The 12,446-nt window shown below is 43.7% G+C and overlaps 1 protein-coding gene and 1 long non-coding RNA gene across 2 annotated transcripts in view; both read right to left on the reverse strand.

The window, feature by feature from the left end:
* Positions 1-4,341: 4,341 nt before the first annotated feature.
* LOC124147206 lies at positions 4,342-6,606 on the reverse strand. Its single transcript, XR_006862765.2, has 2 exons — positions 5,115-6,606; positions 4,342-5,064 (listed from the first exon to the last, which is right to left on the reverse strand). It is a non-coding gene; the product is annotated as an uncharacterized LOC124147206 (long non-coding RNA).
* Positions 6,607-6,635: 29 nt separating this feature from the next.
* Positions 6,636-12,446, reverse strand: part of LOC124147205 (erythroid differentiation-related factor 1-like) — a 40,764-nt gene continuing 34,953 nt past the window's right edge. The window contains exons 18-22 of the mRNA XM_046517840.2: positions 12,055-12,225; positions 10,812-10,964; positions 9,226-9,373; positions 8,408-8,624; positions 6,636-7,706 (exon numbers count right to left, since the gene is read on the reverse strand). Of these exons, the coding sequence (XP_046373796.2) occupies positions 7,550-7,706; positions 8,408-8,624; positions 9,226-9,373; positions 10,812-10,964; positions 12,055-12,225 (846 nt within the window). The 3' untranslated portion in view covers positions 6,636-7,549. The remainder of the gene's footprint in view (positions 7,707-8,407; positions 8,625-9,225; positions 9,374-10,811; positions 10,965-12,054; positions 12,226-12,446) is intronic.

A 12,446-nucleotide genomic window follows, 5' to 3' on the forward strand; every position in this document is an offset into this window, starting at 1 on the left:
CATCACTGGTTCAGCTGTGTAGGAGATGGTTACACATCACTGGTTGTGTGGGAGATGGTTACACATCACTGGTTCAGCTGTGTAGGAGATGGTTACACATCACTGGTTGTGTGGGAGATTGTTACACATCACTGGTTGTGTGGGAGATGGTTACACATCACTGGTTCAGCTGTGTAGGAGATGGTTACACATCACTGGTTGTGTGGGAGATTGTTACACATCACTGGTTGTGTGGGAGATGGTTACACATCACTGGTTCAGCTGTGTAGGAGATGGTAACACATCACTGGTTGTGTGGGAGATGGTTACACATCACTGGTTCAGCTGTGTAGGAGATGGTTACACATCACTGGTTGTGTGGGAGATGGTTACACATCACTGGTTGTATGGAAGATGGTTACACATCACTGGTTCAGCTGTGTAGGAGATGGTGACACATCACTGGTTGTGTGGAAGATGGTTACACATCACTGGTTGTATGGGAGATGGTTACACATCACTGGTTCAGCTGTGTAGGAGATGGTTACACATCACTGGTTCAGCTGTGTAGGAGATGGTTACACATCACTGGTTGTGTGGGAGATTGTTACACATCACTGGTTGTGTGGGAGATGGTTACACATCACTGGTTCAGCTGTGTAGGAGATGGTTACACATCACTGGTTGTGTGGGAGATTGTTACACATCACTGGTTGTGTGGGAGATGGTTACACATCACTGGTTCAGCTGTGTAGGAGATGGTTACACATCACTGGTTGTTTTGGAGATTGTTACACATCACTGGTTGTGTGGGAGATGGTTACACATCACTGGTTCAGCTGTGTAGGAGATGGTTACACATCACTGGTTGTGTGGGAGATTGTTACACATCACTGGTTGTGTGGGAGATGGTTACACATCACTGGTTCAGCTGTGTAGGAGATGGTTACACATCACTGGTTGTGTGGGAGATTGTTACACATCACTGGTTGTGTGGGAGATGGTTACACATCACTGGTTCAGCTGTGTAGGAGATGGTTACACATCACTGGTTGTGTGGGAGATGGTTACACATCACTGGTTGTATGGAAGATGGTTACACATCACTGGTTCAGCTGTGTAGGAGATGGTGACACATCACTGGTTGTGTGGAAGATGGTTACACATCACTGGTTGTATGGGAGATGGTTACACATCACTGGTTCAGCTGTGTAGGAGATGGTTACACATCACTGGTTCAGCTGTGTAGGAGATGGTTACACATCACTGGTTGTGTGGGAGATTGTTACACATCACTGGTTGTGTGGGAGATGGTTACACATCACTGGTTCAGCTGTGTAGGAGATGGTTACACATCACTGGTTGTGTGGGAGATTGTTACACATCACTGGTTGTGTGGGAGATGGTTACACATCACTGGTTCAGCTGTGTAGGAGATGGTTACACATCACTGGTTGTTTTGGAGATTGTTACACATCACTGGTTGTGTGGGAGATGGTTACACATCACTGGTTCAGCTGTGTAGGAGATGGTTACACATCACTGGTTGTGTGGGAGATTGTTACACATCACTGGTTGTGTGGGAGATGGTTACACATCACTGGTTCAGCTGTGTAGGAGATGGTTACACATCACTGGTTGTGTGGGAGATTGTTACACATCACTGGTTGTGTGGGAGATGGTTACACATCACTGGTTGTGTGGGAGATGGTTACACATCACTGGTTGTGTGGGAGATGGTTACACATCACTGGTTCAGCTGTGTAGGAGATGGTTACACATCACTGGTTGTGTGGGAGATTGTTTCACATCACTGGTTGTGTGGGAGATGGTTACACATCACTGGTTCAGCTGTGTAGGAGATGGTTACACATCCCTGGTTGTGTGGGAGATTGTTTCACATCACTGGTTGTGTGGGAGAAGGTTACACATCACTGGTTCAGCTGTGTAGGAGATGGTTACACATCACTGGTTGTGTGGGAGATTGTTTCACATCACTGGTTGTGTGGGAGATGGTTACACATCACTGGTTCAGCTGTGTAGGAGATGGTTACACATCACTGGTTGTGTGGGAGATTGTTTCACATCACTGGTTCAGCTGTGTAGGAGATGGTTACACATCAATGGTTCAGCTGTTTGGGAGATGGTTACACATCACTGGTTGTATGGGAGATGGTTACACATCACTGGTTCAGCTGTGTAGGAGATGGTTACACATCACTGGTTGTGTGGGAGATGGTTACACATCACTGGTTGTATGGGAGATGGTTACAAATCACTGGTTCAGCTGTGTAGGAGATGGTTACACATCACTGGTTGTGTGGGAGATGGTTACACATCACTGGTTCAGCTGTGTAGGAGATGGTTACACATCACTGGTTGTGTGGGAGATTGTTTCACATCACTGGTTGTGTGGGAGATGGTTACACATCACTGGTTGTGGGGGAGATGGTTACACATCACTGGTTCAGCTGTGTAGGGGATGGTTACACATCACTGGTTCAGCTGTGTAGGAGATGGTTACACATCACTGGTTCAGCTGTGTAGGAGATGGTTACACATCACTGGTTCAGCTGTGTAGGAGATGGTTACACATCACTGGTTGTGTGGGAGATTGTTTCACATCACTGGTTGTGTAGGAGATGGTTACACATCACTGGTTGTGTAGGAGATGGTTACACATCACTGGTTCAGCTGTGTAGGAGATGGTTACACATCACTGGTTGTGTGGGAGATGGTTACACATCACTGGTTGTGTAGGAGATGGTTACACATCACTGGTTGTGTGGGAGATTGTTACACATCACTGGTTGTGTGGGAGATGGTTACACATCACTGGTTCAGCTGGTAAGGAGATGGTTACACATCACTGGTTCAGCTGTGTAGGAGATGGTTACACATCACTGGTTGTGTGGGAGATGGTTACACATCACTGGTTGTGGGGGAGATGGTTACACATCACTGGTTGTGGGGGAGATGGTTACACATCACTGGTTGTGTAGGAGATGGTTACACATCACTGGTTGTGTGGGAGATGGTTACACATCACTGGTTGTGGGGGAGATGGTTACACATCACTGGTTGTGTGGGAGATTGTTACACATCACTGGTTGTGTGGGAGATGGTTACACATCACTGGTTCAGCTGTGTAGGAGATGGTTACACATCAGTGGTTCAGCTGTGTAGGAGATGGTTACACATCACTGGTTCAGCTGTGTAGGAGATGGTTACACATCACTGGTTCAGCTGTGTAGGAGATGGTTACACATCACTGGTTGTGGGGGAGATGGTTACACATCACTGGTTCAGCTGTGTAGGAGATGGTTACACATCACTGGTTCAGCTGTGTAGGAGATGGTTACACATCAATGGTTGTGTGGGAGATTGTTACACATCACTGGTTGTGGGGGAGATGGTTACACATCACTGGTTCAGCTGGTAAGGAGATGGTTACACATCACTGGTTGTGTGGGAGATGGTTACACATCACTGGTTCAGCTGTGTAGGAGATGGTTACACATCAATGGTTCAGCTGTTTGGGAGATGGTTACACATCACTGGTTGTATGGGAGATGGTTACACATCACTGGTTCAGCTGTGTAGGAGATGGTTACACATCACTGGTTCAGCTGTGTAGGAGATGGTTACACATCACTGGTTGTGTGGGAGATGGTAACACATCACTGGTTGTATGGGAGATGGTTACAAATCACTGGTTCAGCTGTGTAGGAGATGGTTACACATCACTGGTTGTGTGGGAGATGGTTACACATCACTGGTTCAGCTGTGTAGGAGATGGTTACACATCACTGGTTGTGTGGGAGATTGTTTCACATCACTGGTTGTGTGGGAGATGGTTACACATCACTGGTTCAGCTGTGTAGGAGATGGTTACACATCACTGGTTGTGTGGGAGATTGTTTCACATCACTGGTTGTGTGGGAGATGGTTACACATCACTGGTTCAGCTGTGTAGGAGATGGTTACACATCACTGGTTGTGTGGGAGATTGTTTCACATCACTGGTTCAGCTGTGTAGGAGATGGTTACACATCACTGGTTCAGCTGTGTAGGAGATGGTTACACATCACTGGTTGTGTGGGAGATTGTTACACATCACTGGTTCAGCTGTGTAGGAGATGGTTACACATCACTGGTTGTGTGGGAGATTGTTACACATCACTGGTTGTGTGGGAGATGGTTACACATCACTGGTTCAGCTGTGTAGGAGATGGTTACACATCACTGGTGGTGTGGGAGATTGTAACACATCACTGGTGGTGTGGGAGATGGTTTAGTGTATACATAGTGGATGATTTGCACTTTAACTAAATTGTGTCCAAAGATAAAACATACAGTAACAACATTGTAAATGTTTATTAAAAACTGACAAAATAAACACATTCACAGCCACATTCACAAATCAGAAAATGTTTGAGCATTTTTGTTTTTTTCACATGTGAACAAGTGTTACAGTAAACCTACACTCCTCTGACATTTGACAAATGCTTTGTTAGTCATAGGCAGATTCTTCATCATTCCAAACATCAGTATCAGAAATGGCATACTAGCACAAATGCACAAAAGTACACATGATATATTTTGTGCCATGTAGCAAAATCAAGGCATCAAATGTTGATGTGAAGGAAAACGAAAGATGCACATTATCTTCACAATCAACTCTCTCATACAGCGGGTATGATTCACTTATTATTACAACATTCACACAGTTGCTGTCATGGCAACAATGAACCAAAACAAGGACTAAAGCCCATGTGGTCTGTGGTCTTACCTCTTATGAATGAAACGACAGGCATATGACACAAGCTCCGACAAGCACATTTAGATACTGGATCCAACACCTTACAATGGACCAATCATCACACCTAACCTGTGTTTTCATTTGAACGGTCAACACAAGTAATTTTTCAAACTTAGTTGTGTTGTTTGGCTACCATTTACATCTGGGCACAAAAATGTGACCTTGACCTTACAAACCATGAGTCTTTGGCCTTACAAACAAAACGAGGCCTTGGCCTTACACACCATGAGTCCTTGGCCTTACAAACAAAACGAGACCTTGACCTTACAAACAAAACATGAGGCCTTGACCTCACAAATTATGAGACCTTGACCTTACAAACAAATCATGAGATCTTGAATGTACAAACAAATCATGAGATCTTAAACTTACAAAGAAATCAATACAGTGAGAATAAGTAAACTGAAGCAATCAAAGAAAAGAATCTTGGTGTTTGACAAGACTCAGTCTGGTACTGAAACCAAAATACTTGAGAATGCTACAAACCAACATTGACATAACCAAGAAACTTGAAAAGTAACCAAAACCATGGGAAGCAATGGATCTGTCTTCTCAACTATCTCCCTCAATTGATGGCACTGATGGAATAATGGATTGAAATATTATTTTTGTTTTGTTTGTTTGTTTGTTGTTTAACGCCACACGCAGCAATATTCCAGCTATATGAAGGCAGTCTCCAAATAATCAAATCTGGACCAGACAATCCAGTGACTGACATCATGAGCATCGATCTATGCAATGGGGATATGATGACATGCATAAACCAAGTCAGCAAGCCTGACCATCCGATCCCGTTAGTCGCCTCTTATTGCATTGCATTGTAATTGACCTCATGGAAAAAGTTTCCTCTACTGGCAATGCTAGTGAGGCCATTACTCTGTTTTTAATAATCCTGCAGCAATACCACAGATGGGGACACCAGAAATGGGCTTTTTATGTTGTTCCCATGTAATATATCTAACCCAGGTCTTCAGCGTACAGGTGAACACTCTAACCTGCAGAATTCTTCTAAGTATCTTGGTATAAGAGCATCAACCTTGACATGGGGCGCAGGTGACCCAGTCGCCTAAGGCGCCACAATTCGCTGTAGAGTGTTGGATCCCTTGGGCATGCTAGAACCCTCATCAAAGAAGCCCTTAATGATCGAGTGAGTGAGTAAGTTGGGTTTAACGCAGCTTTGAACAGTAATCCAGTTATATCATAACTTGTCATTCCCATATGGGTGGCAAGCCAGAAATGATGCAGGCCTTGGATGTATACCACTTTGGTGTAACCCATGAGCATGGGTATGGTGTTTACAGATCTACAAACAGTATCAGGACGAACCGGATTTGAACCCATTATTAAAGATTTCTTTGGAACAAAACTTTGTACAACAAAATTGCAGCACCTTAGTCGACTGGGCCACCAATGCCCCCTTTAATCATCAAAGAAAAATACCACTTGATTCAATGGGTTATTTCCAGCGTTGTATCATTCAAATCAGACAAATCTAAGGTGTCCAATGGAACCAGAGTATCTATCATAATAGAATGGCGATATAATACTCTGGATAAAGGAGGATGGGATTAATGTACCAGAGAAAGAAAAAGAGAGGGAAACTCCTCAAATGTTTTCAAAACAAATTGTATTTGTATTTTCATTTTAAATTACCCTTGGTAAACCAGTAATCCACACAAAAAATACAGAGTACTATGATCTTCACTGATGCTGAGTGAGTGAGTGAGTGAGTGAGTGAGTGAGTGAGTGAGTGAGTGAGTGAGTTGGGTTTAATGCCACTTTGAACAGTATTGCAGTTACATGTATTTCAGGGTGTGTCAGCTTAATGTGGGAGGAAAGCTGATGTGATGCAGGTCTCAGACATTTTACCACTTTGGTGAAACCCACGGGCAAGTGTAGGGTGCTGACAAACCTAGAAACATAATCAGGATGAAACTGGATTTGAACCCACAATCCACTGATGCTGTCAAAAGGTGTACAGCAGAACTTCGTTGGCCTGGATCCTGTTAATATGGACACCCTGCCTAATGGACAATTACAGCTAGGAGAGCTTGCAAATTGACATCAGTTCCAAAGATGCATTAATCTGGAAATTTGTCAATCCAAACCATTTCACAAACAGCTCCCATTCACTATGCAGGCTTCAGTAGACTGATGATGTTGTACTTGTTAGTTGCCTGTTGTACACCATTGAATTATGGGCTGGGACGGGTAACTCGGGTACTCGGGTCGGGTGGGTACTGAGTAGGACCCGGGTACCCACAGTTTACCCGGAGGTTAGTCACGAGACATATTGTTTAATGCCAAAAACTCACTAGAGCTCAGTGGTTACACTACAAGTCGCTAATGTTGCCATTTCTTTATGATGATGCACACATTCCTTTTGACTTGTATATGTTTGAATAAAGATAAAGCTTCATTCAACTTCAGTGTACGCATGATTTGATCGTTTCATAAGAGACCATATATCTATTATATGGTCTCTGGTTTCATACATGTATCTGAACAGTTTTTGCCAGGGCTACAGTTAAACTATTCCCAATTAGACATTGTGTTCCCCACTCTTGAGACCTACAGTGGGTACCCGGGTAGGGTCGGGCAATAGGGGGTTGGGTACCCGGGTAGTTTGTTGGGACTCGTCCCTGCCCTACACTGAATGCCATGTTGTATCCTTGGTATAAAATCAATGCTGTCATGAAGACTTCAGATCATACAGGAGCATGTACACTTGATGTATTCTGTTGTACGTCATGTTGTATCTTTGGTAATGCTGTCATGAAGATTCTGCAGATCACACAGGAGTGTTCTAATCCAGGCCCATCGAGATCGAAGACACTTTTGCTTGTCAACCTTCTGAAGGCTCCTTGCATAGGCTGCTTTTAACCTGCTCATCATGTCTGTCTTGCTGTAAACAAATTATGGTCACATGAGACAGGGTTCATGGGTTCATCTAGATCTGCTCAGAGGCCGATAATATATCCCAAGTCTGCAGCATATGTAAGAAAATATTCCCAATTCAGGTTTACAGGAGTAACAAATGTGATTCCTGAGGTGTCTCATATTTCACTGACAACAGGACCATTAAAGAGTTCTAATTTACATTATTCATTGAATGCAATGTGAAAATTGTGAGTGAGTGAGTGAGTATGGTTTTACGCCACTTTTAGCAATATTCCAGCAATATCACAGCAGGGGACACCAGAAATGGGTTTCACACATTGTACCCATGTTGGGAATCCACCGTGACGAGCGAACACTTTAACCACAAGGCTACCCGACCGCCCCGCAACGTGAAAATACCTCTGAAGTTAAGAAAATAAGGGCTTCTTAAAATCCCACTTTTAAACCAAATAATTTGTTTTCAATTTTCATGCCAAGGGCACTAGGTTAGGAATCCTATACAAATCCATGGGATGTGATATCCCTTTTAACAGTATTCCAGCTCATATCATAGCACGGAATTTTAATGATCCAAGTGAGTGAGTATGGTTTTATGCCGCTTTTAGCAATATTCCAGCAATATCATGGCTGGGGACACCAGAAATGGGCTTCACACATTGTACCCCTGTTGGAAGTAAGTAAGTTCACTCCTTCATACAGCCTCACCTCTTGATCCCGGAGCTGTAGCATTTGACGAGTTGTAGAAAAACAAACTGTATCCGGGACTCCAGGATGATGCTCAGACTATCCTCCTCGGACTTCTCCCCCTGGTCCAGAGCCTCCTCCGTTGGAGTGGCCAGCACATTGACCGAGGCAGCACAGGACCCCAGCAGCCCAGAGATAGCACTGATGGAGCGGAGACGAGACTTGGCTACTGACTGGCCTGAAAAATACAGTAAGCCTTGTAAACCTCCTTCCTTCACTTCAACATCATGAATTTACCCAAAGTATGAATGTATTCATAAATGAAGACAAGCGCCTAAGTGTGAGTCAGTGATCAACAGAAATAAGCAAGGATCATACGAATTTGGGAAGAGAACCCATGATCAGCGGATCTTGGCATGGCCAAGGGAGGCAACTCTAAACACCTATTTCAAGCATCATAGATGACAGTGCCACCAGTGTCCCCCAAAACGACCTTATTTGGTGAAGAAATATTGTACTGTTTTCAAGATCTACTATGAGTGAGTGAGTGAGTGAGTTTGGTTTTATGCCGCTTTTAGCAATATTCCAGCAATATCACGGCGGGGGACACCAGAAATGGGCTTCACACATTGTACCCATGTCGGGAATCGAATCCGGGTCTTCGGCGTGACGAGCAAACGCTTTAACCACTAGGCTACCCGACCGCCCAGATCTACTATGGAAAGGACCACTACAGCATTTTCAATCTGCTCCGCAAACAAAACGTGATGGACGGACAGGCAATACACATACCCTTCCACTTTGTGACGGGGAATAAAAAGAGTGTGGACATTGTATACCTTGCAGAGCAGCCTCCAACATGGCGACCCTCTCCAGCTGCACGCGCAGCAGTTCTGTGTGGGACTCGGCTTGCTGGAACAGCCGGAACGCTCGGTCGTAGTGGTTATCTGCCAACTGACGTAGGTGGCGCTTCTTCTGGTCATTTGTCTGTGGAATGCAACGTCAACATTCTAGGTCACTACCAGAAATAAAGCAGGATTTTAAGCAGATTGCCCTAGTGTCCGGTTTGTTTTTCAGCCTTGGGACCAACCATGTTTACAGGTCTTTACAGTGTTGTCACTACCCCTAGTGCACAGTACATTCACCCTGTGCACATAAAAGAACCCACTCGTCCGATGGTAGATGACCACATGGTGGAAACATGAATACCTACATACACCCGAAACACAAGTGTCAAAATGTGTGGTGTCATACTGAACAAGTGACTTAGTTCAAATGAGCCTCTGTTCACCCAGCAGGGAATGGGTACTCGATATGTGAGGTGGATGCAAAACCCTCTAGTGCCGCTTGGACTGAATACTCCCCAGGGAGTTGAGAATGATTACTGGAATGCAAACGGATCCACTGGTTGGGGAACAAATAAAACCACATTTAAGCAGATACTAGCATCTGGATACCTGCAGTATATTAATGTATAATTTGATAATATAATAATAATAATTATATACTCTTACACTAAGTATCGTGGACCTTATCTGTTCATGAGTCACCATAGAGTTAATCGTAGGGTGAGTGAGTGAGTGAGTTGTGTTTAACGCCGCTTTTAACAGTATTCCAGTTATATCGCGGCATGTCAGCTTAATGTGGGAGGAAGGCCCAAAGTGATGCAGGTCTCAGACGTTTATCACTTCGGTGAAACCCACAAGCACGGGTATGGTGCTGACAAACCTAGAAACATAATTGGGGCGAACCGAGTTTGAACCCACAATCATAGGCAACTCTGCACAGCGACTGGGCCACCTGTGGCCCCCATTTGATAAGTGAGAGGACAAACAAGGACAAGCACTTGGAGAAAGTCCCGGTCAGTCTCCTTAAAACTTGATACTTGATGGTTCCTCTCTGCATGTAGATCTGACAACACATCAAGAGGAGGTCGTCACATCAGGTGAACTCTGACCAGCTAATCACTGTTGATTTTGGTATGATGTTTGTTTTGGTTTTTTTGTTTAACGCTGCACTCAGCAATATTCCAGCTATTTGACGGGGGTCTCTAAATAATTGTGTCTGGACCAGACAATCTAGTGATTGACATCATGAGCATCCATCTACGCAATTGGGAAATGATGACATGCATCAAGTCAGCGAGCCACACCAGCCAATCCCGTTAGTCGCCTCTTACGACGAGCATAGTCGACTTTTACGACAAGTATGGGTTGCTGGAGACCTATTCTACCCCGGGTCTTCACAGGTCTCTTGGTATGAGTGAGTGAAGCATTCAGACCAGCCTATCTATTTTCTGTGTCTCATAAATGAACTTACATGGACAGAACCGAATGTTAATAAAAAAGACCGCACCACTTTATTGTCATGGTGATCTCTAAGTGGAATGGGCCCTGATGTTAATGAGATTGCTGAGTCTGATTACCTGGGATATGTAGGAGTGGTGGTACAGCGAGGCCAGTCGGTGGTTGATGGTTGCAGCTCGGAACTGTTGTACAAGCTGATTTGTGTCTGACTTGTTGTTAGGAACACAGTACTTGAGGGATTTATTCATCAGCTCTGTCACACTCTTCTCAACCTGGATCAAATACAATTATATGACACAGACACGAAAGCCTTTTCCATGAGGTCAGCACTGACACCACATGCCTCCGTTGTGCCATCAATATGTTATGATTGAATATTATTTTCTTCACATTTAACATAGATAATTAGTGTATGGAAAAGTGCCTTCATTTTCCAGTTACAAATTCCAAACATTTTAAAGATATGTGGCTTCAAATTTCAATCATGTGAATCTCATCTAGCATGTCGAGTGCAGGGATTTATCGAGGATAATAATGGAAGAGCCCATGGCAGCCAAATTGACAAAGAAATCATATTTTGTTCAAAATTGGGATTGTATTTACGGAATGTTTTTTCCTAAATTTGGTTGGCCGTGGGGTAGTCTAGTGGTTAACCTGGGTTCAATTCTCCACATGGTTACAATATATAAAGCCCATTTCTGGTGTGCCCCATCATGACAGTGCTGGAATATTGCTAAAAGAGGCGTAAATCCATACTCACTCACTCACTCCTAACTTCTGAGGTATTTTAACTTTACATTCAGTGTGATAATTTAAATCCAAGCATTAATGCCTCTTCCACTTTATTGGCCTGTTGTCACTGATATACATGATGCCTTCACAGAGCCATTACATTAGTTATATTAACATGAATCGGGAAATCTTTATTTCCCATTTGGGCATCTGCTGCAGACTTGGGGCCAAATATCGGCCTCTGACCAGGTCTGGCAAAGTTCCTGCTATTGACCTTCTAAAACTAGTCATTTTCTAACCTAACCATGTGAACCTTTTCAAATCATGAGAAGAGACCAACATGTTATTTAACATAAAAAAAACCCATATATTTCAATTATTATATAATTCTTTTCACTGTACCTAGTCTGAAAACTGTCAGCGAGAAAGGCTGAAAGCAGTTCTAGCATAATGTGTTATTTCACTGAGAGAAAGATTGCTTTTACTGCCACCAAAAATATACTACTCAAAATAAGTTCTGGGACCCTTGAATCTTTTTATGACAGATTAACTACAGTAATGGGAAAGAATCAGGTGTCCTTAACTTCTTTTGAGTAGTATATTATAAAACATAGTAATGTTGCCCCTCACCTCCTCCTGAGTCTGACTCGAGTGTGGGGGGTAGTCTTGTAGCAGCATGGCCATGTTGAAGTATGTGGTGGACAAGTCCCACTTCACTGCTTCTCGGATGTCCCGGAGTTCATTGGGAGTTCTCTCCCCTGGGCCAAGGACGATTAGAGCATTCTGATAATAGTCCACTGCCTGGATAAGAAAATATTTGTCTTGTTATAATGTTAATGAACTGTTAGACCTGGTAGACTTTGAATACATGCTACTGCCACCAAGATTTTCCCCCGAGCGGCTCCACTCTGGCTCATGCCCAAGCTTCGACACTCAGGGGTGGGGATATCAGATAATTATATATCACTCAGCAGAGACGTGGGGATTGCGGAGGCTTTAACCACTACACTCTAACCACTACA

The sequence above is a fragment of the Haliotis rufescens genome, unplaced genomic scaffold (assembly GCF_023055435.1).
Source record: "Haliotis rufescens isolate VD_foot unplaced genomic scaffold, xgHalRufe1.0.p SCAF_39, whole genome shotgun sequence".
Classification (NCBI taxonomy): domain Eukaryota; kingdom Metazoa; phylum Mollusca; class Gastropoda; order Lepetellida; family Haliotidae; genus Haliotis; species Haliotis rufescens.